At 44.8% G+C, this 22,427-nt stretch overlaps 1 protein-coding gene across 2 annotated transcripts in view; it reads left to right on the top strand.

The window, feature by feature from the left end:
* Positions 1 to 4,434: 4,434 nt before the first annotated feature.
* The window catches only part of ST3GAL5 (ST3 beta-galactoside alpha-2,3-sialyltransferase 5), a 45,075-nt gene continuing 27,082 nt past the window's right edge, over positions 4,435 to 22,427 (top strand). For both annotated transcript variants that reach the window (XM_063078384.1, XM_063078385.1), the window contains exon 1: positions 4,435 to 4,552. In XM_063078384.1, the coding sequence (XP_062934454.1) occupies positions 4,471 to 4,552 (82 nt within the window). In that variant the 5' untranslated portion in view covers positions 4,435 to 4,470. The remainder of the gene's footprint in view (positions 4,553 to 22,427) is intronic.

The raw sequence follows: 22,427 nt of genomic DNA, 5'->3' as shown, positions 1-22,427 counted from the left end.
GAAAAAGACAAACAAAAAAAAAAAAAAAAAAAAACTCTTGGAATTGATAAATGATTTCAGCACAGTAGCAGGATACAAAATCAACACACAAAAATCAGTAGCATTTCTTTTCTCCAATAGTCAACAGGCAGAACGAGAAATCAAGAAAGCCTGCCCATTTACAATAGCCACCAAAAAAATAAAATACTTAGGAATTGAGTTAACCAAGGAGGTGAAAAATCTCTATAATGAGAACTACAAACCACTGCTGAGAGAAATTAGAGAGGATACAAGAAGATGGAAAGATATCCCATGCTCTTGGATTGGAAGAATCAACATAGTGAAAATGTCCATACTACCCAAAGTGATATACAAATTCAATGCAATCCCCATCAAAATTCCAAAGACATTTTTCTCAGAAATGGAAAAAACTATCCAGACATTTATATGGAACAATAAAAGACCACGCATAGCCAAAGCAATGCTGAGCAAAAAAAATAAAGCTGGAGGCATAACACTACCTGACTTTAAGCTATACTACAAAGCTATAATAACCAAAACAGTATGGTACTGGCATAAAAACAGACACACTGACCAATGGAATAGAATAGAGAATCCAGAAATCAACCCACACACTTACTGTCAGCTGATCTTTGACAAAGGCACCAAGCCTATTCAGTGGCGAAGGGACTGCCTCTTCAGCAAATGGTGCTGGGATAACTGGATATCCATATGCAGGAGAATGAAACTAGATCCATACCTCTCGCCGTATACTAAAATCAACTCAAAATGGATTAAGGATTTAAATATACACCCTGAAACAATAAAACTTCTTAAAGAAAACATAGGAGAAACACTTCAGGAAATAGGACTGGGCACAGACTTCATGAATATGACCCCCAAAGCACAGGCAACCAAAGGAAAAATAAACAAATGGGATTATATCAAACTAAAAAGCTTCTGCACAGCAAAAGAAACAATTAAAAGAGTTAAAAGACAACCAACAGAGTGGGAGAAAATATTTGCAAAATATATATCTGACAAAGGATTAATATCCAGAATATATAAGGAACTCAAACAACTGTACAAGAAGAAAACAAGCAACCCAATTAAAAAATGGGCAAAAGAGCTAAGTAGGCATTTCTCTAAGGAAGATATACAAATGGCCAACAGACATATGAAAAAATGCTCAACATCACTCAGCATCCGGGAAATGCAAATTAAAACCACACTGAGATACCATCTAACCCCAGTTAGGATGGCTAAAATCCAAAAGACTATGAACGATAAATGCTGGCGAGGCTGCGGAGAAAAAGGAACTCTCATACATTGTTGGTGGGACTGCAAAATGGTGCAGCCTCTATGGAAAATGGTATGGAGGTTCCTCAAACAATTGCAGATAGATCTACCATACGACCCAGCTATCCCACTGTTGGGTATATACCCAGAGGAATGGAAATCATCAAGTCGAAGGTATACCTGTTTCCCAATGTTTATCGCAGCACTCTTTACAATAGCCAAGGGTTGGAACCAGCCCAAATGCCCATCATCGGATGAGTGGATACGGAAAATGTGGTACATCTACACAATGGAATACTACTCAGCTATAAAAACGAATGAAATACTGCCATTTGCAACAACATGGATGGACCTTGAGAGAATTATATTAAGTGAAACAAGTCAGGCACAGAAAGAGAAATACCACATGTTCTCACTTATTGGTGGGAGCTAAAAATTAATATATAAATTCACACACACACACACACACAAACCGGGGGGGGGGGAAGAAGATATAACAACCACAATTATTTGAAGTTGATACGACAAGCAAACAGAAAGGACATTGTTGGGGGGGAGGGGGGAGGGAGAAGGGAGGGAGGTTTTGGTGATGGGGAGCAATAATCAGCCACAATGTATATCGACAAAATAAAATTAAAAAAAAAAAAAAAAAAGAAAGAAAAGGTTTGTTGCACTGTAGAATCTGAAACCTTATCTATGAACTTTTCATTACTGTTAAATTAAAATCCATTGTCTGCCTTGTAGTTTAAATGGATCTTTTACCCATGTATGATTTTGTAACATCATGCATTAACCATCCGGAAAGCAATGATTCACTGAGTAAATGTACGTCTTCCAAATGCTGACATGTTACATGATAATTCCAATATCCAAAAATCATACTCATTAATATCACCATCGACCTCACCAGAAAAGTCCTTAAATATGAAGACACTGTCAAGCTCATGGTGAAACAAGTTTTCCAAAATTCTAAATTTCTCTTGAAAGTTGGAATTTTTTTCACCATTGTCAACAGATACTCAATTGTTTTCTCTGAAGACACAGGCACACTTATTCATTTTCAAGAAAATATCTACCAGATACTCAAGTCAGAATAACCATAGTTTGCCAGAAGTTTTCTCAAGTAAAAATGGTATTCCATGAAGTAAAACGGCTAGTTCAGTTTGTCAAGCAATCGCACAAGTGTTTTTCCTTAGAAAACAATCCCACTCAACCATCTTCATCATTTTGTAGCAAAAGTGTCTTACGTGTAGTTTTCATTTTGTCACATAAAATATTAAAAATTAAAACATCAAATTAAATTTTAATTAAAATATTAAAAAGATGTGTACGCGAGGGTTAGAATTTTAATAATTTTGGTGCCATTCCCCTGATTTGTGAAGACGCCAGCAGTTTTGCCCACCTTTGCTTCTGCACCATCAGTGAAAAAGGTAAATAATGTCTTAGATTATTATGAGATTAGTTTGACTTCAGAGATTCCCTGAAAGGTCCTGAGGGACTCCTTTCGTGGACCATATTTTGAGAGCCGCTGGCTTAGACCAATCAGAGCCCATTCGCAGGGCTAAGAGTGGGGCAAACTTCCCTAAAGTGACAAGATGCATCACAAAGGGGTAGTATGGGATGGATGTTGGGGGCAACCAAAATGCCTGCTCTCAGAATGACCAAGGTAATGAGCTTAAGGAAGTAAAGAATTATGACATCGTATTTGCTGCCCTGAATTTACAAGTAGTCTTACCGCTTTGCTAGCCAGTGTCCAGAAGCTTCTCTGAGACCAACCACTGACTTGGCGAGATACCAGTAAGGGTTTGAGATCTAGTGGCTGATCCTAGTCTACTGTTTCAGGATTTCTGCCTTAATCCAGAACAGTAGCTACAGATAGCTCTGGGACTGGTGAAAAGGGAGTTTGGGGCGGTGCCTATCTTGCTGCACAAGTGGGTCAACCTCTCCCTGTACCACATGTGTTGGAGGTGAATGAGGTAGGAGATGCTTAACAGATGTCCAGTGAGACCGAGACAGGAGGCAGCTTCAAGTTCCCTTTCTTCCTCACTCCCGCCTTACACCCACTCTTCCAGAGAGGGGCGCTGCTGAGTCCTCTGGCAGCCGTCATACTAAGGACCTCGCTTTATAGACCGGGTATCTGGGAGAGAAGGGGAAGAGCAGCCCAAGCGGAGATCAAGCAGCAGGCCTCGGGCTGGTTTCCAAGAGGAGGGTGAGGTGTTCAGCATTGTCCTTTCAGCTGTCACTGACGCAGGCAGCTGCTCTGCCTGGCTAGTCTTGGTCTACCCACTGGATTCAGATAGCCCAGTGACAGCTTTTGCTTCAATATTTTCGAAACGGTCAATATTGTCTAAGGTCCCAGTGTCCTTACCTTAAAATAATCCAGAAATATTTTTATGGCAAAATCCTCCCAACTCTTTCCTTTCCAAAACTTTGGCTCCTGATCTTGATTACCCAGACACCACATTTTTTTTTCAGCACCCCTGCTCCCATCCGGGGAAGAACAGAGACACCTCCAAAGCAACTGCCCTGTGCCAGCTGTTGCAAAAAAAAAAAAAAAAAAAAAAAAAAAAAAAGAATGACGAGGCTCTCAATTTATTTTGGCACAGTGTCTAGGATCTTCCTTTCCAAACCGAGACCACGATGCTGTGTCTGTCAACGAAATGGAAGTTCTGAAAGCAGACCATCTTCACTGACTTCACTGAAGAGTCAAGTCCTGAGGCAAGATAAATTGTAGGCGAACGATACATGCTCAGCTAAGGTGAAAAAATAACCTATCAGTGCTTTGAACTTTTTTAATTCCTAAATTTTGAGATTCACTAATATTTATGCTTTTAAAAATTGTATGACATTTCCTCTCCAGAATCACCTTTTGCTCCCCCCAACATCTAACCTTCGAGAGACGAGTTGGTGCCCGGGACCCTAGTCCCAGCCGTGGGCGCTCTGCTCCCCGCGCGGCCGCCGGGTGGAGGGGTCCCTCGCCCTGGGGGCGGGGCCGCCGCAGGAACTCTCTGGCGCTCTGATTGGTCGCCCGTGTCCTCGTGACGACCGCCCCCGCCCCCGCGCCCCTCCTCCGCATCAGCGCAGGGGAGCAGACGGCCCCGGGCTGAATGGGCGCGGGCGCGGCGCCGGGGGCGGGCGGAGGCGGGGGTGCGGGGCCCGTGGCTAGCGGCCCGCCGGCGCCCCCTCCCTAGCATGCGGACGAAGACGGCGGGCGGCGCGGAGCGGCGTCCCCTGCAGCCGCGAACCCAGGCGGCGGCGGCACCTGCTGGCCGAGGTACGTGGCGCAGCCCCCTCTCTGGCGTAGCGGAGGCCCGCGGGCTGGGGGCGGCGGCGGCGACCCGTCCCTGCCGCTGCCTGGCTGGGCCCGGCGGCTCCGCCCCAGCTCCCGCTGGCAGCACCCAGGGCACGGCGCTCCTAGATGCGTCTGGCGGGGGCTCGGGCCGAGGGTCGTGGCCCGGAGCCGCGTAGACGGGGCGGGGGGCCGCTGCAGCCCGCGCAGGTGTGGACGCGGCGGAGGGGCAGGGACGAGCTGCCAGGGTGTCAGAGCCAGTCTCGGCGGCCCTTTTCCCCACCGCTTCCCGCAGCGGCTCGGGATTTAATTCATTGCTGGAAGCTACCCAGCCTGCAGAGCCGAGTTAACTCATTTCCTCGGGACGGGCTTGGGGGACCCTCTGCAGGGTAACTAGTAGTTCCTGAAATCGCCCTCTGCATCCATCGGGAAGGCGTTATGTGTGGTGACTGCTGGTAGAAATTCGCCAGTGACCTTCCCCGCCCCCTCTCTGCAGCCAGCCCTGCGGAGGAGACACGTTTTGGCGACCTTTTGGTTTCTTCGCAGCAGCTTGCTGCGGGCATGCATTTTTCGTGTTTAAGTAGCCCAAGGTTTTCGGAGAGCGTGAGAGCATCTCCGAGGAGAGAATAGCGAGAGGCGGGTTCCTTCCTACGCCTACCTCACACCAGCTTGGTGACCTTTGCAGACGATGATCCCCTTGGGGGCTTTGGTCTCCTGGTCTGTACTGGGAGGGTTAACCTGCTGATGGCTGAGGTCCCTTCCAAGCCCCTGGTGCAGTGGTTCTGACCATAAAGAATACGTTGATGAGTGAAAACGGCCCTGCGGAAGACTTGGGAGACTAATTTTATATCCTCATGTTTTAATTCATGGCTTTTGCTTAATTAGGTATTGTGCATTTAAAAGAGAAAATGGATTTATGTGCTGCCCTTCATCCCGCACTCATGGGCTGCCTGCACCTGGTGCCAAGGGCCATGCTGGGTGTTGGGGACACAGAGAGAAAGGAGAGTCATCTCCCGCCCTCTGGTGTTGAGCCGAGCCGTCTCCTTGGCTTAGGACTGCTAATCCTCTTCTGCGGAAGGATACACATCTTGGAACTGGAAGAGGGATCCATTTCTGCCGAGTGAAGGGCCACAGACTCAGATACAGTCCGAGAAAGGTTGTGGTTTCACTCGTATGATCCTGAAAGCTTGAGAGCTCAGAGAAGTGTCTAACGTTTCTAGTCACAGGGGTGAGAATCGCCTGAATTCCAACCATTGCTTGGACCAGGGAGAGACTAATATGAACTGCAAGAGCACTGTAATCAGAAAGTTCTGAGTCTTTGCACACATATGTCCATTATGTGGATGCTGCTGTTTCTGGAAGGTGAAATGACCCTTGGATATTCTTGGTTATGAGTAGTAGTGTTTCTTCCTCTAGGTGAGAAAAGAAATGGGTGAGATGGGAAGGTTTGAAGGGGCGTATGGAAAAGAGAGAAAGGGCTGGCGGGCATAAGTTCTAGAGGCTCCCATTTATGACTGTTTAGAAATTCTTATAATTTTGGCAGAAATTGAAAATTGTTTCATGTTATCAGAATAGATTGGTGGTAAATTTTAAGGATAAATTCCAGGCAGAATAAGTATAAACTCTTTGTTCTTTGTCTTGCCTCCTCCAGTTCATCCCTTACGGGTTAGTTTATACAGCAGGTTAGCTCTTGGGTAATGAAGAGAGGTTTGAGGGTCCTCTGTGGGAGTCCATCCCAGGTGCTGAGGGGCACAGGTGGGTGTCTTGAAGCCAATAGTTCCTGGGAGAAGGGCTGAGGCTCACCCTTTGCACCCATCTAGCTCCTGGGGAGCCATTTAATCGTGCTGCCTGTGGAGACAGTGGAGGATTGAGATTGCTCCCAGAGGGCATGCTCCGTGTTTTTAGCCTAGCTGGAAGCTTGGGCAGAAATGAAACAACTGGGAATATACACACGTTAATAATGATACAAACTCCCTAACTCCTGACTGGGGCAAGAGAAGCAAGGGCTGGATCAGTGTGGGTGGCATAAGTTAGCAGGCATCCACAGGCCTGGTGTGGGAGGAAGCCATAAATATGGATGGTGACATGTCTGCTCTCCTGGGAGAGAGACCAACATAAGCACACATGCGGAGGGGGAGCAAGGGAGATGTGTAAGGGAGCAGGAGAGAAAGGAGCTTAGAGGAGTTCAAGGATACCACCAGGCTTATCTGGAAACCAGAGAGACAAAATGATTTTTTTAAGTATAGAACAGATACAAGAAAAATAGACACACCATAAATGTCCTGTTCAATGAATTTTCTAAACTGAACACACCCAGCACTCAGATCAAGAAGCAGAACTTGCTGGGACCCCGAGACATTCCCACGTGTCCCTTCCAGTCATTGCCTCTCCCAGGATCACTCCCTGTCCTGACTTCCTGCGCTCGCCCACTTGCTCGCACTGTGTGTAAATGGAATCCTGCAGTGTCTGTCTTCTTTCCTTAAGCTCAGATTTCTGAGCTTCACTCAGGACACCTCCTGTGCTTGCAATGTGGTTCATTCATTGCTGATAGTGGCCACTAGGCAAATATGCCACATATGTATCCATGCACTATCAGTGGGCATTTGGGTATTTCTAGCATTTGGCTGTTAACAAATAGTGCTGCTGTGACCATTCTAAGTACCTGGCTTTGGTATACGTTTGTGTACATTTCTGATGGGTCTGCACCGAGGAGTAGGATTGCTGGGTCATTGGTGTGTGTGTGTGTTGCTCGGTTTGGGGAGCCACAAGCAAAGCTATTTTATTCTGTTTGGAATAACCACATTGGTAGTTCCTTGCTACTAGCCGATGAGGGCAACAGTTCCAAAGAGAATCAGGCAGGAGTCGTTCCAGCAGTCAGGATCAGTTTCCACCTGGCTGTGCCAATATGGTCTGGGTAAGTGTGTTCACCTCCAGGCTCCAGTCTCCCTTGGAGTCAAGCAGCAGGGCAGGCTGAGCTGTGGGGACTCTGTAGCTCCAAGAGCCCCTGACATTAGAAAAGAATTTCTCTGGCCAAACTGCACTGTCTGTTTCTCTGACCTGCTTTCCCTGCACCTCTGGATTTCTACTGAAGAATTCCCCATAACCTAGAGGAAAAGCCCATTTCTTGTTTGTGCTTTTGAGGTCATACAAGACGTTTTTGTTCTCCTGTTACAGCACAGAAAAATATCCAGGATTAAGTTATTGGATGGTTCACCAACTCCTATGAATTCTTCCCTTTTTTTGTTCCATTTTTAACATCTGGAATTATAATAAAGTATCATGTGGTAGGATTTGATAGGTTTGATAAAAATAACAAGTTAAGAAAAAAGATCTACTTTGATGGAATAGTACTTCTGTCTTTTGAACAGAAAAAGACTCTGTCTTTTGAATAGAAAAAGACTTCTGTCTTTTGAGCTGTTTTTAAGAGCATGTCATTTTCATAGTTAAAGGCTTATGTATATTGAGTTCCAAGCCAGGGCAGTTTTTCTACTAGATGTGTAGAGTTTCTTCTTCCCAGGCCTTCCTCTCTCCTCCTCAGCCTCTTCTATCTTGTTATTCACCCCACCCCCTGCTATTCACAAACATTTTGTTCTCATTTCTTATCTAGACTCCAGCAGCATGAGTTAGGAGACCAGTGTCTGATACTCTTCTCTCTTTGCTTGTCATTTTCTGCAATCAAGTTCTTCGTCACCTAGGACTTGGTGGCTGGTGTGGGCTTCTTGCTCATCCTTCCTCTAGATCAGCACTGTCCAGTGGAAATATAACCTGAGCCACGCATATAATTTTAAGTTTTCTAGTAGCTACATTTTAAAAGTTAGAAACAGGTGGATCAAAGTATCAATTTCCCAGGAAGATATAAACTTCTAAACTCTTATGCGCCTAAAAACACTGCTTCAAACCATATAAAGTAAATTATTAATGAGCTACTTTATATTCTTTTCATACTAATTATGCTCCCTACCCCTGCAAATGAACCCATATGCTGCAAAACATAGGTCACAAGGAGATAAATGCTTAACTAACTCACTTTATCCTCACCTACTGTAGACATGTTGTATATGGCTCATTTGGTGCCATTGTCATCCCCATTTTACAAAGGAGGATATTGAGGCACAGAGAGTATAGGAAACTGAGCAACTTTAGGGGGCAGAGCTGGGATTCAGACTCAAGCCATCTGGCCTGGAGGTGATAAATGAGTCAGTCGTATCTGGTCTTCAGAGCATGTAGTGCATTCCCATCCCACCCCTCAGATCAGCTCCTGTCAAAGTTCATGAGGATTACCTGAGGTGGCTGAGATGACTCTGTTCCCTGTCCAGCTGTGTGCACTCCAGGCAGCACCATCAGCGCTTTGATGGCCTGGGTCTCCACAGCAGCCTGCTAACTTGTCCTGCCTCCCCAGAGGACTTCCCCATCCCTAGTCCAGCCTCGAGAGAGGCCACTCCGAAATCCACTTCCACTTGAAACCCCATCCCCGTTGCTCCCTTTTATTCTCAGGGTAGCATTCCGACCCCCTATGGCATGGCCTGCTTACTTTCTAGCCCTCTCTTGGTACATTGTGCTGCCCTGGGCTGGACCCTTCAGACACACTGTGCTCGAATTGGTGCCTGCCATCCCTGCTCTGGAGGCACCTGCCACCTGCATCCCATTCCAATTACTTTTTGAAGACACACACACCGCAAATCTCCTAAAACGTCTTGTAACACTCTGCTGTCATGTTCAACATAGAATAAGCTAAAAAGAAAAACCATGAAAATAATTACGTTGGTGATCTTCTTGTCTGTTTTTAAAATGAGATTATGAGAACTTTTCGAATGAGGGACTGTGTCCATGTTGCTTATTGTTATATCCCCAGGCATATACTCCAGGTTCGATTAAAAACTGATATGTCTATTTGGGAGCCTGCTCAAATACTCGTTTCCAGATTTTTGGAGCCAAGAGTAAAAGGGAAGTGTGATTGGGGTGTAAAAGAAAATTTTGTGTTTTTTAGTCATTCCTCTTATAGACCTAAATATATGTTGCTGGTTTTAGAAATTCAAACATGATTAACTTGTTCTGAGTTTAAAGTGGCCCAAACAAAATCTTCCTTTGTCTTCTGTATGATTCCTCCCTCTCCTTCAATTCCTAAGTTGCCAGGTCCTGTCACACTCCAGGTTGTTCCCAGTCACTAGTTCTAGGGTCATTACTATTTTCTGATTTGGGGCTTTATATGACTAGTCTGATTCTTCTGTTCCTGTAGGACAAACAAGATTATTGAATACCATAGCAAATCTCCCACCTTCCGTATCCCGTCCACCTGGCCAGCTTCTTCCTGGGGGATATTTCTAAGGTCCTCCTTGGTGATGTCATCTTCATACTCCAGAACCGTAAGAACCTCTACCCTGACCCTTTCTTTCTGGAGTGGTGGGATTTTGGTCATTTTAGAATTTTGCCTAAAGCTTTCCCATCATCTTATACCCTGTGTTTCTCATTATACTCAAATTTAGGGAAAGGTACCCCTGTTGGAGCCTGTTTATACTGGGTTCCAGAATTGCTTTTGGTAACTGTCAATTCTACTGACTTTCACTTTCCTGTATTAAATATTATTTATTCAGCCCAACTGCTTGTATTTCCTTTAGGTTAGGAGGGAAATCTTCCACTAAAGTTTTAGCATCTAGATTTTGCTCTGTTTGTGGCACTCATCGGGTTGCCACAGGCTTGTTGTCCTGTAGCAGATTGTGCATGGATAATGTGTCGTCACATGGGCCCACTGCCCGAGAGCTATTACATAAGGCGTTTTGTTAAGCTTGGAGGGACCTAAGGGGGAGGGGAGGTTCTGGGGGCAGTTTCTTCGGTTTATCTCTAGTGTCATGTCTTGCTCCCTCTGGCCTCTTTGTCTTTGAGGGATACCCTCACCTCTTCCATTAAATCATCTTGAGAATGGTGGCAGCATTTGGAGTCTTCTTGCAGGCCTTTTTTTTTTTTCTCCCCATCAGCAACTTGAATTTGTTACACAGGCTGGATCTTGGCTGGCCCAGTGCTTAAGAGCAGCCCCTACTAGCTCGCTTGCCAGGTCCGTGGTGTCTTCCTCCTCTGTGTCTCTTGGTCAGTCCCCCTCTGGCCTGCCGGGCTCTGGCTCAGCAACTCTATCACCTCTTACTGTGATGATCTCAGTGGCCTCTCGCCCACCCCTGCATCGGCTTCATTCATCTCAGCGCGATCTCACCACTCTCCTGCTGAATAATTTACTTAGGCTGCCCTTCCTTCTGGCAAGGGTAGAGGGCAGTTCCTTCTTAGCTGCATCTTCGGGCCACGGTCCCCAGGCCTCAGCACACTTCTGTCTCAGGGCCTTCGGCATGCCCTTCCATCCATGTGGAATGCCTCCTCCTCTCTCATTTCTTTCTCCTCTTGCTCGTCCCTCAATGACTCATTCACACATCACCTACTCAGTGAAGGTAATTTCCTCTGATAAAACCTGTAGCTCCCTGCTCAAGATGCTCAAGACTTACTGTAGCTCCTCTTTTGTAGTGTTATTCAGTACTTTGAGTATTTGAGTATTTTCAGGTTTCCTGGCAGGATTATTCATTTAAAGAGGAAAGGGGCTGTGTCTTATTTATTCTTATATTCCCAGTGCTTGGCATATGGAAGGTGCTTATTAAATGTTTGTTTAAAGGATTGTTTGGTGAACAAAGCAAACTCTTCTCAACTGAGGCTGTACAAGAGACTTAAGCCCTAATACCCTGAGGCAACCATTGTATGTTATGATTTAACTTCTCTCCTGTGCTTCTGGAGTGATTCTAGTTTTAGACTATCCTTGGGAGAATTGAGAAAAATGGACACTTCAGTGTTTTTTTGTAGGGATTCATTCCCCAGTGGAACCCAGCTTGAAGAAGGCTGGTATAGACAGCATGATCCCAATCGTGATAAAATATACATGTGCAAACAATAGAGGCTGGTAGAATATATGTTACAGTGGATATCACTGGGGTTGGGTAACAGTGACTTTTAAATGTTCTTTCTGCTTCTATGTATTTTCCAAAATTTCTGTGATAACAGAGTTTTAAAAATGTTTCTTGGGTAAGGGAAATTGGAGTTCTTAAACTTGGTCATACTAGAGTAAAAGGAGGTAGACAGCTGAGTTTTTATTTTTAATCACTGAGTTGAGTCCCTCAGCGTTGACCCTGGAAAATTAGGCATTGGTGTGAGGATGACTTGCTGTCAGCTCTCTGGACCTGGGCATTTTTTCTTGCTCACCACCAGATATCTTGTGGATTGAAAGACTAAGTTTCTAGCAGGTGTGGAGCATCAAGAGAGAAACTAGCAGGCTCCCAACTTGTGTGCTGTACTTTCAAAAGGAAGTCCGGAGGGTTTTTTCCCTTAATACTAAGAGTGAATATAAACTCGGGTTCTTTGAATTAAGTCTGATAGGAGTCTCACATGCTAATTCTTGCTCATCAGCTACTGCTTTATCCAGCTCCAGTTTTTATTCCTGAAGTTTGAACCTGTTTGACCTCCCACAAAATCTTATCCTTCTCCCAGCAAGAATCCATCAGCAGCTACTGAAATAGGTAGACTTGATGAAATGAAAAACAGAGTATTTACTTAGTATCAAAGTATCTCCCATCAAGTTACTTATTAATTACAAAGGGAAAATAGTAACTTGACAGTGGAGAAACCTGGCTTACACCACCTTTAACCAATTGATCAAGTTAAACATCACCATCACCAATATGGGGACAAATCGACATCACATGCCTCCTAAGAAAATGCTTTGGAGAAGGGCATAGCATTGCTTCTGTGATATTCCAGCCCAAAACGCATAACTTGAATCTAATCATGAAGAAACATTAGACAAACTCCGGTTGAGAGACATTCTCGAAATAATTAGCCTGTGCTTTTCAAAAAATGCCAAGGTCATGAAAGATAAAGGAACGGTTTGAGGTTAAAGGAGGCTAAAGGGACATGTGATCATGGACTGGACCGTGGGACAGTAAAAAAAAAATTTTTTTTTTTTTGCTGTTTTTTTTCTAGCCATCCTTGGGTCTACTAGCGAAATTTGTATAAGGTCTTTAAATTAGATAACAGTATTGAATCAGTGCTAAATTTCTGATTTTTATCATGTATAGTATGGTTGTACAAGGGGATGTCCTTGTTTTTAGGAAATACTTAAAGATTTAGGGGTAGGTGTCATTTTGTCTTCAACTTACATTAAAATAAATAACTCATTTCAAATAAATAAATGATGTGCATGTTATATACTAATAGAATTACAATGCAAATGTGATAAAATGTTAACAATTGGGGAGTCTGGGTGAAGGGTAGTCAGGAATTCTTTGTACTAGTCTTGCAATTTTTCTGTAAGTTTGAGATTATTTCCAAAAATAAAGTTTAAAAATGTGCAGCCTTCAGGTCAGTGCTGCAGCCAGTCTGGCACCAGAAGCCGTGGTGGGGCTTCTGTGTCTGCCCTTCCCATGGTCATTACTGAAATCGTTTCCTGCCACATTGAGCTCTCTTCAGTTTTGCCTCCTGTGGCATGGGCAAAACACAGGTGGAAGAGACCACTTGCAGCCTGGCTTCACCCGACCAGAGGTTTATGCGTCCTTCTCTGACTGTCTGTTGTGTTGCTGCTGCTCTTCCGAGAGACTCTACTCCTTGTGGTTGTCCTCAGTCATCTGGTCAGCCAGCTCAGACCCACCCCTTTTCCTGAGTTAGACAAGGCCTACAAGCTGTCCTGTGAAAGAAGATTCCCAGGCAAAATGTAACTTTTAAAATGTATTTAAACACATTTGAAGGTGTTTATGCACAGAGGTCAGTGCACTTCACCAAGGTGCTTTGGTCAAGCTGTTGATAAATAAGGCACAAGTTCACGAAGGGCACATTTTACCCAAAGCCTCAGCATTTGCCAGTTAAAGATGGGTCTCTCCCCTACCTTGACAGAACCTCATATCATATGGTTTGGCAGAAATCCTGCATTTACTATGATCTGCCTGAGGAAGGGAGTCCTTTTACAGCCCCCACTTTTAAAAATCCAATTTATGGCAACCTTCTACATTTTTTGCTGGAATCTCTCCTGTGGGGAGGGGGCAGGAGAGACAGCTCCTCGGATTCAAAGGAGAGTCTCTAAGTTGGGGCCTGTGATAAGTTTGTGGGTGGTTCTGCTTATAAGAATTTGCCAAGAGAAGTTCCTTTGAAACTCCCCAGCCCCCGGGAACAGGATGTGGGAAGAACAGTGGCATGGCTGATAGCAAATCACTTTGGTTGAGTACAGTCATGCTCCAGGTAATGAAGTTTTGGTCAAGGACAGTCCACGCGTATGACACTGGTCCCAGGAGATTATAATGGAGCTGAAAAATTCTTGTCACCTGGTGATGTTGTGGTCATCATAAAGTAGCACAATTACTTTTTATGTGTATATAACTATAGTGTTGCCTAAGTGTACAGTGTTTGTAAAGTCTACAGAAGTGCAGAGTAATGTCCTAGCCTTCACATTTCACCCACCACCCACTCACTGATTCAGCCAGAGCAGCTTCCAGTCCTGCAAGCTCCACTCATGGTAAGTACTCTATACAGGGGTATCATTTTTTTATCTCTTATACTGTATTTTTACTATGTTTAGATATGTTTAGATACACATATACTTACCATTATGTTACAATTGCCTACAGGATTCAGTACAGTAACATGCTGTATAGGTTTGTAGCCCAGGAGCCATAGGCGATACCATATAGCCTAGGTGTGGTAGGCTGTGCCACCTAGGTTTGTGTAAGTACACTCTGTGATGCTTGCACAACAACGACATTGCCTTGCAGCACATTTCTTAGAACATATTCCTGTCATTAAGTGACACATGACTCTATTTTATCTCTTTCCTCTTGTCTCAAAAAAAAAAAAAAAAAAAGATCCATTTGCTCATTTGTTCCATGGTTGTGGGTGGGATAGTCATGTGATTTTGTTCACCTCCTCTTCCCTCAACACACCTATACAGTGGGTTTTGTTGGAAAAAGGATCCCGATCCCTGTTCTTCATGTGCCTGGAATGGTCTGGGCACTTAATAAATGTCCAGTGATTGTGGTATTTGGACACATGGAGAGTCTGGCCTTCGCTGCTGGCTTCTTGTTAAGACCATGGTGAATGTGGGTTAACTTTTCTTTGGGAATCTGGTTGCAGGCCACTGGTCAGTGCATTTATTCATTCATCCATTCGTTCAGTCTATAGGTGCTTGTTACATGCCTTTTATATGCTCTGAACTTTTTAGGGTCCTGGATTATAACCGTGAACAAAATGGACACTGTGCCTCCTTCCTGTCTTTTCTCTCCACTTGTCCCCTACCAGAATTTCCTGTCCCCCAACCTCTACTCCGTTTTCTCCACTCTTGTGTCCCTCCACTCTCTTTCTCTGCTCTAGAAATCTTATATTTTAGTGGGGAAAGCAGAGAATAAGTAAATATTTAGCAGTAGTAATGAGTGCTATGAAGTAAAGTAGGAAAATGAAGAACAGAGTTGCACGTTGGAAATGTTGTTTTACAGGGGGTGATTAGAAAGGCAACTTTTGAATGAAAACCAGGACAGAGATGGTGGGGAGAGAGCCACTGGAGGCAGGGCAGAGGGGGTGGCAGGTGGAGGCCAGGAGGTGGGGGTTCGGGCTTGAGGTAGTGCTCGGCTGAAATGGAGCAAGGAGGGATGTGTAAGAGGGAGATGGGGAGGGCGGAAGGCTCAGACTGGACCCTGAGACAGCAGCTGTCCTCTTGACATCTTTGCTACTTCAGTAAAATCTTAGGGAAATGCCATATGTAGTTGTCGGGCATGTTCTAGTTTTGGAGAATGTGTATGTATTCTGAGGGCTCAGAATTAATTGCCTTAACACTTACAGACTTGTAAAAAGCAGGCAGTGGGATGACAGTAATGATGTATTCTCAAGATGAGAGGAATACTGGCTGATTTGAAGTAGATTAAAAAGCCTACCTCAGAATCAGTGAAGTGCTTGCATCTTGGTTCACGGTGAAGGGAGTACAGTGTCGATTGTGCGTTCACAGAGCAACATTTCTGTTCTTCATTGCGGAAGATAGGTCCTCAGAACTTTGCTCAGTTTGTAGGAGAATCTGAAAATCTTTAAGCTAAAATCTGTTGTTAATTCCAAGGGCCTTTCTCCTGCCATGAGAAACTTGCTGGAGAGCAGTCTCTCTCAAAGTGCTGCACTCGCGTAACTTGCGGGAACTTGCTTAAAATGCACATTCAGAGTTCTCACCTGGTCCTACCAGGTGGGACATTCTGGGGATGAGGTGTGAGAATTTGCATACTTTACAGCCTCCTCCAGTGGTCCTTGTACATGGTCGGGTTGGAACATCCCTGGTGGAGACAGCTGTGGAGACATCTATAATGTAAACTGATCAAATGTTAGAAGCTGTTGGGAGATGGTTGGATGTGGTCTCAGCACCAGTATTCTCACTGGCGCCATCTCTGTGGTTTTCATATCGTGGGTTTGATATCATAATTTCACACAGGGTAAAAGACAAATGAGATACTGCCCACCCAGTAGAAACAGGGAAGTAGGATGCACTGGGTGTCCCACCTTCGGTGGTAGGAGTGGAGGGAGATGCTTAGAGGTGCTCTACTTGTGCTGTACAGACCGAGGAAGAGGTGCTTTTCTCCCACCTCCGTGCACAGCTGTGCACACGGCATCAGCCAGCTGTTCACATGCTGCTGGTGCCGTGCTCTGGCTCAGGGTATGGATTCAGGTCTGTGCGTGTCTGTTGGCTCACATACCATCATACCAGTGAAGACACGACCACATATCTTGATGAATCAAGATTTTGTGAGATGGTGCAACACAAACAAAACAAAAAAATTAGATACTGAAACTCAGGTATTGCTCACAATTCTTGGTTTTAGTTTTTGCATTAAGTCTAATTACCCTCATTGACTTCAAAAATAAGGCAATGTTGACATTTTAACGTATACAGATGCTCCTTGACTTATGGTGGGTGGGTTTACATCCCTATAAACCCATCATAAGTTGAAAATATGTCAAAAATGTATTTACTTCCTCTAACGTACTTAACATCATAGCTTAGCCTGGCCCACCTTAAACGTGCTCAGAACACTTACATTAGCCTATAGTTGGACAAAATCATGTAATGCAAAGCTTAATTTATAAATAAAGTGTTGAATATCTCATGTAATTTATTGAATACTATGCTGAAAGTGAAAAACAGAATGGTCATATGGGTATCCAAAGTACAGTTTCTACTGAATGCCTATTGCTTTTACACAGCCGTGAATCTGAAAAATCAAAAGTCAAACCATCATCTGTATGATGACATTGCCCCAATGGTTAAAGTCAGGGTGATTTTGCCCCCTAGGGGACATTTGGCAATGTTTGCAGACATTGTTGGTTGACACAGCTGAAAGGGAGAGAGAGGACCAGAGATGTTACTGGCATCTAGTGGGTGGAGGTCAGGGATGTTGCTAAACATCCTACAAAAGAATTACCTGGTCCAAAATGTCAGTTTTGCCAAGATTGAGAAACGCTGCAAAAGGTGAATACCTCGTATCTCTGTTATTATGTATTCTAAGTGAGCCTTCATATAAGAAAGAGTTCCTCTGCTAAAACTAGATGGAAATTAGCTACCTAGATTGTACAAGGATGGCAGTCTGCTTGGGTGGACAAAGGAAGACAGACTGACTTCTAGAATCCTAAGAGAGAAATAACATGTCAACATGAGCTCCATAAGCCACAGCTAAGGCCCTGGGCTGGTGTGTTCTTGAGCATTTCTTTTTTGTAAATAAATTTTATTGTGTATATTTGAAGTTTACAACTTGATGTTATGGCATGCGTATAAATAGTAAAATGTTTAATATAGTGAAGCAGATTAACATATCTGTTATCTCACAGTTACTTTTTTTTGTGAGAAGAGCAACTAAAATCTACTTATTTCACAAAAATCCCTTCTACAATAAATGTTATTAACTTTAGTCCTCATGTTGTACATTAGATCTCTGAACTTGTTGATTCTACGTATCTGCTATTTTGTGTCCTTTGACGTGTACCCCCCCATTTCCTCTCACCCTGCCCCCACCCATTGTAACCACTGTTTCTTTCTCTCTCTGTATTGGAGCTTTTTTTTTTTTTTTTTTGAATTCTACATAGAAGTGAGATCATGCAGTATATGTCTTTCTGTGTCTGGCTTATTTCACTTAGCATAATGGCCTCCAGGTCCATCCATGCTGTGGCAAATGGCAGGAGCATTGTCCCCCCCCCTCACGCTGCTTCTTTTCAGGTGGGGTGGAAGAGGAGTTTAGAACCTACTCGCACCCCCTGCATTCCAGCCTCCGGACCCCAGCTCTGCCGCTTTTGTCGTAGTGCCCTTGGATGGGGTCAGCAGTCTCGCCTCGGGAGTGAGCTCTCTGACCTCCCCGTGTCTGGCTGGGTGTCAGATGCCATGCTGCTGAACGGTCTTGCCCACAGCCCTCACCATGTTGCTGTAATTACATTCCTGGTATCATGTCCCTGGCCCTTGGGTTTCCAGATAGCTGGGACTCGGTCCATCATTTTGTTTCTATATCCTCACATTGTATGTTGGAGGAACCAGTGAAACCAACTTTTAGAAATCACCGTTTTCTGTGTGTACAGTGGGAGTGCCCATATTATATTTTTAGGTTAAAGCATTTAAAATGCTTTTTTTTTTTTTAAAGGAACTATTGTGCTATTCTCTTAAATGATTGGAATTTCAGTGTTCTGAAACCCAGGCTTGGAATATCACATCAAAGTTACAGAGTTTGCTTAACGTTTCCTTTTCTTCCTCCCCACCCCCTTCAAGATGGGTTTTCCCCAGAGGTAAGATAGGTCTGCACTTTCTTCTTCCACTTAGGGATCTTCTCTCTTTAGAGCAGTCTTAACTTCTTTATCCAAATAGCTCCAGATCCTTCTCTCCAGCTGTGGCAGACCCTACTATGACCTGTTAAAGCGTTCTTCTTTCTTCTTTCCTTACTGACAGAGCCCTAATTCTGTTTGGGGAAGCAGACTGCCCAGCTTATACAACATCCCCAGACAACTCTGCAGCAGGGGTAGACATGTGACTGAGTTCTGACTGGAGAGATACGAATGATGGCCTGTTAGGGATCTCTGAGAAGATTTCCCTTTCCTGATACAGGTGCCACCCCTTCCTTCCTCTCTCCTCCTTCTCCATCCTGCCTTGAAGGTGGAGCAGAGGTTGGCCCCACGCTCCAGAAGATGGCAGGAGCCGGGACTTCCACGACATTGCAGAGTTGCTCTGCTAGCCCTGGTCTGCTTTGTCCCCAGACTTCCTATTCAGGAGGAAAATAACCCCTACTTGGTTGAAGGCCTTGACAGTCAGGTTTCTGTCACCTGCAGCCGGGTATAACTCCTAACTGATGAGACGCTCTAGCGCAGGTCCCTCCTGAGGGCTTCAGGCCTGGGTTTTAGGCTGTCCAAGGGACTTATTGACCTGGTAGCCCACAGGCGCTTGAGACCCAGCAAGGCCAGACCGACCTTATCATCACCACAGTATCTCCTCCTCCTGACCTCTCTCTGCAGAGGGCTCTGCAGCCCTCCCTGCGACCTGAGTTATCCCCCCTGTGCCCTCTCGCCTCATCTGATCGTACTCAAGCCTGTTGGTGCTGCAGCGGGAGCCCTTCCTTCCACCACGCTGCACTGTCCTTACTGAGGCCCGAGCATCTCGTGCTGACAGCGCTGCTGTGTTCTCATTGCTACTCCTGCCCCAGGATTTTTCTCCACATGTTTCATGTCCCCCTCCTGAATAAAACCCTCAGGGGCTCCTCTTTATCATCCAGGACCTTCTGTGCTCTTCCATGCCTTGACCCTTCCATGCTGACCTAACTGCCTGTTGTAGAGGGAGGGCTGGAGACAGAGGTTCAAAGACTCCTGATGCATGCAGGGAGCCCCCAGGATGAAGACAGTAGGGCAGCAGAGGCAGCTGAGCAAAGCCGTGGCCTCGGGTCATCCTCCAGGGAGCTCAGGAGCTTGAATTGCTCGCACAGGTGGTCCCACCATGAAGCAAGGGGGCCGGCCTTCGGTGCCCCTGGTAGTCAGTCATTGGCTGGGGATGGAGGGCAGATCCACAGAGAAGGGGACCGCTGTGTGCTGTTAGCAGCCAACACCAGCAGGACCACAATACTGCCCTTATTCCCCACCTGCACCCCACCCTCACCCCAAATCTGTGCCTTCTTGGCTATACCTGGTCATTTGCTATTCCCCAAGCCAGCCATGCCTCTGTGCTTGGCCCGTCGTTTCTATTCCATACGCAGTGAAGGCCTTCCTCCTCACCCCGGCCCCTCTTGTCACTGCCTCCACCCCAGCTGTCGTGCTAGCTGTTGCGTGGTCTCCATAGTCGAGTTTAATCTGTGTGCATCCCGTAGCTGTCTTCTCCCCAAGGTAAGGCTTTCTGCCTCACCTTCCGTTTTCCTTTATCCAGTGGGATTTTTCATCTAAAATACAAAACTCCAAATCGACTCCAGTAGCTATTTTCTCACTTCCCTGTGGATGGTCAGTGACGGGTCCCAGTCTAGGAAAGGCAGCAATTCATTTGTTCCATGTGGTGCATGTCTTGGGGCTTCATGCTCTTGGACCTGCTGAGAAAGGCTTGCTGGCCGGACATTCTGCTGAGCCCAGTCCACATTTCCAGCTTCTCCTTGGCATTTTCGTGGTTACTTATTGTATTAGTCCCTTTTTGTGCTGCTGTAGCAGAATACCTGAGACGGGGTAATTTTTAAAGAAAAGAGGTTTATTTGGCTCACGATTCTGGGACAGCTGCATCTGGTGTGGGCCTCAGGCTGCTTCTACTCATGGCGGAAAGGGGCGGATACAAGCAGATCACATGCTGAGAAGAAGCAAGAGAGAGAGGGGAAGTGCCAGGGTCTTTTCAACAAGCAGCTCTTGCAGGAACCAATAAAGTGAGATCTCACTCACTACCCCCACTCCCAGGGAAAGCATTAATCCATTCATGAGAGATCCACCCCTGTGACTTGAACAGCTGTCAACACTGCCATATTGAGGATTGGATTTCCACATGAGTTTGGGGGAGACAATAACATCCAAATTCTACCACTTATCATCTCAATTTCATGTCATCACTAAACTATGAAAATTGACTTCCATTCCTGCTTCTTTCCATAATTGGGACCCACATTTATCTGCGTGTGCTTCCTTTCTTTGCTAGTCTTCCTTTCATAGTTTCTCAGCAGCTCTCTGTCCTCACCCCTCAGGCAGCCTGGCATGTAGCAGACTAGTCTTCTTTCTGTTCTGCTGTGAAGTCCTTCTGTTCTCAGGAACCTCCAACCACACAGGGTGTGCTCTGTCAGCTGCCATGTTAATATCCAAGCTGTATCTGTTTACCTTCCCAGGTAGTTCACTGCAGCCCTGTTGGTTTGTTCACTGCTTTCTCAACTTCAGGTTTTTGTTTATAACTGTCTGTGCACTGGCATGACTTCATTATTTAAAAAAACAACCTCCCCAGCACATACACACATAATATATATACTCACCTGTTGTTCCAAGTCCTGCTCTTCCTAAGCACCCTCTAGGTACACGGGCATGAATGTGGAGGTGGATAGATGTGGGTTGGAATTCTCAGCTCCTTTACTTACCCACGTGTGTCATTCAGCAGGTTAAATGCAGAGAGCAATCCAATGAAATAGGAGTTTTGGGGATTCACTGAGATCATGTGCAGCCTTATCCGTCCCAATAAATGTTAGTGTCCTATCCACTCTTGCATCAGTAATCTTGGAGTTGATTTGGCAATTTATTACATACTGCTTTATGGCATCTATTCTGCTCTTGTCTTGATTAATTTTTTATTTTGCAAAAGTTAAATGTTCTACAAAAGGACTGAAAGCCCAGTCTTGCCCTTACATTTCTTCATCAGGGCCTTAATAAGAATTATTTCTTCATCAGACATATAGGCTCTTAAGAAGATTTTCCCCCCAAATGAAAATAGTTTCAGTTTTTCAGAAGTAAAACTGGTATGTACGGAATTCAGGTAGTGTAAAATGGAATGCAAAAAGAGAAGTTAACTCACCGCAATTGCACCACCTGTTTGTAACAGAGAGGTGTACGTTCTTCCAGGTGCTCTTATACCTGTCATCACTTTTGGATACAAAAACAGTCTTTCCCTACATTCTGATAATTATTGTTAGTTAAAAGTGTAATTGCCATTGAAATTTATGGCACACAATTATTCCAACAGTTTACAAAGCAGGCCTGTGATTCAATGTTTATATAATTGAACCTTTAATTGCAACCCCCTACTCCACCAAACAGAACATTAAAAATGAAAGAAATGAATGAAAACAGTGCAGATGGTGTAGAGGTGATCACAACTTTCAACAGTAAACCCCGGGTTCTCCGAGGGAGATCTTAAGGCCACTTCGCTGTTTGTCAGTTGTACATCTGTGACGATGACCCATGTTGGCCCTTCTTTTGTGACGTTGAGGGGTATGGAATTTACATGGTCCCTTGTAAATCAGAAGAAATAAATATCTGCTGAGCCCAGCTAGGGGGATTTGATGAAACTCCTTGGGAAGTTGAATTCTCATACCTTGAATGGATACATCCCAGAACATAAGTACATGTGTACATACGTACATTTTTACAAACTGCTTTTTTCCCTACAGTATCTTTCTGTGTCAATAAATGTACCCAGTACGTTCAGCTAGTGCTTCTCTTACACTAACGTTCATGTAAATCCCCTGGGGATCTCATTAAAATGCACATTCTGAATCAACAAGTCTGGAACAGGGCCTGAGACTCTGCATTTCTAACCTGCTCCCAGGTGATGCAGATGCTGCTGCTCAGAGACCCCATGCTGTAGCAAGACTTAATGAATGCAGAGTATTTATGTGGTTTGTGC

This window comes from Cynocephalus volans, chromosome 14 (genome assembly GCF_027409185.1).
Source record: "Cynocephalus volans isolate mCynVol1 chromosome 14, mCynVol1.pri, whole genome shotgun sequence".
In the NCBI taxonomy this organism is placed as follows: domain Eukaryota; kingdom Metazoa; phylum Chordata; class Mammalia; order Dermoptera; family Cynocephalidae; genus Cynocephalus; species Cynocephalus volans.
The sequence above is the reverse complement of the archived record's forward strand: the minus strand, read 5'-3'. Positions and strand labels throughout refer to the sequence as shown.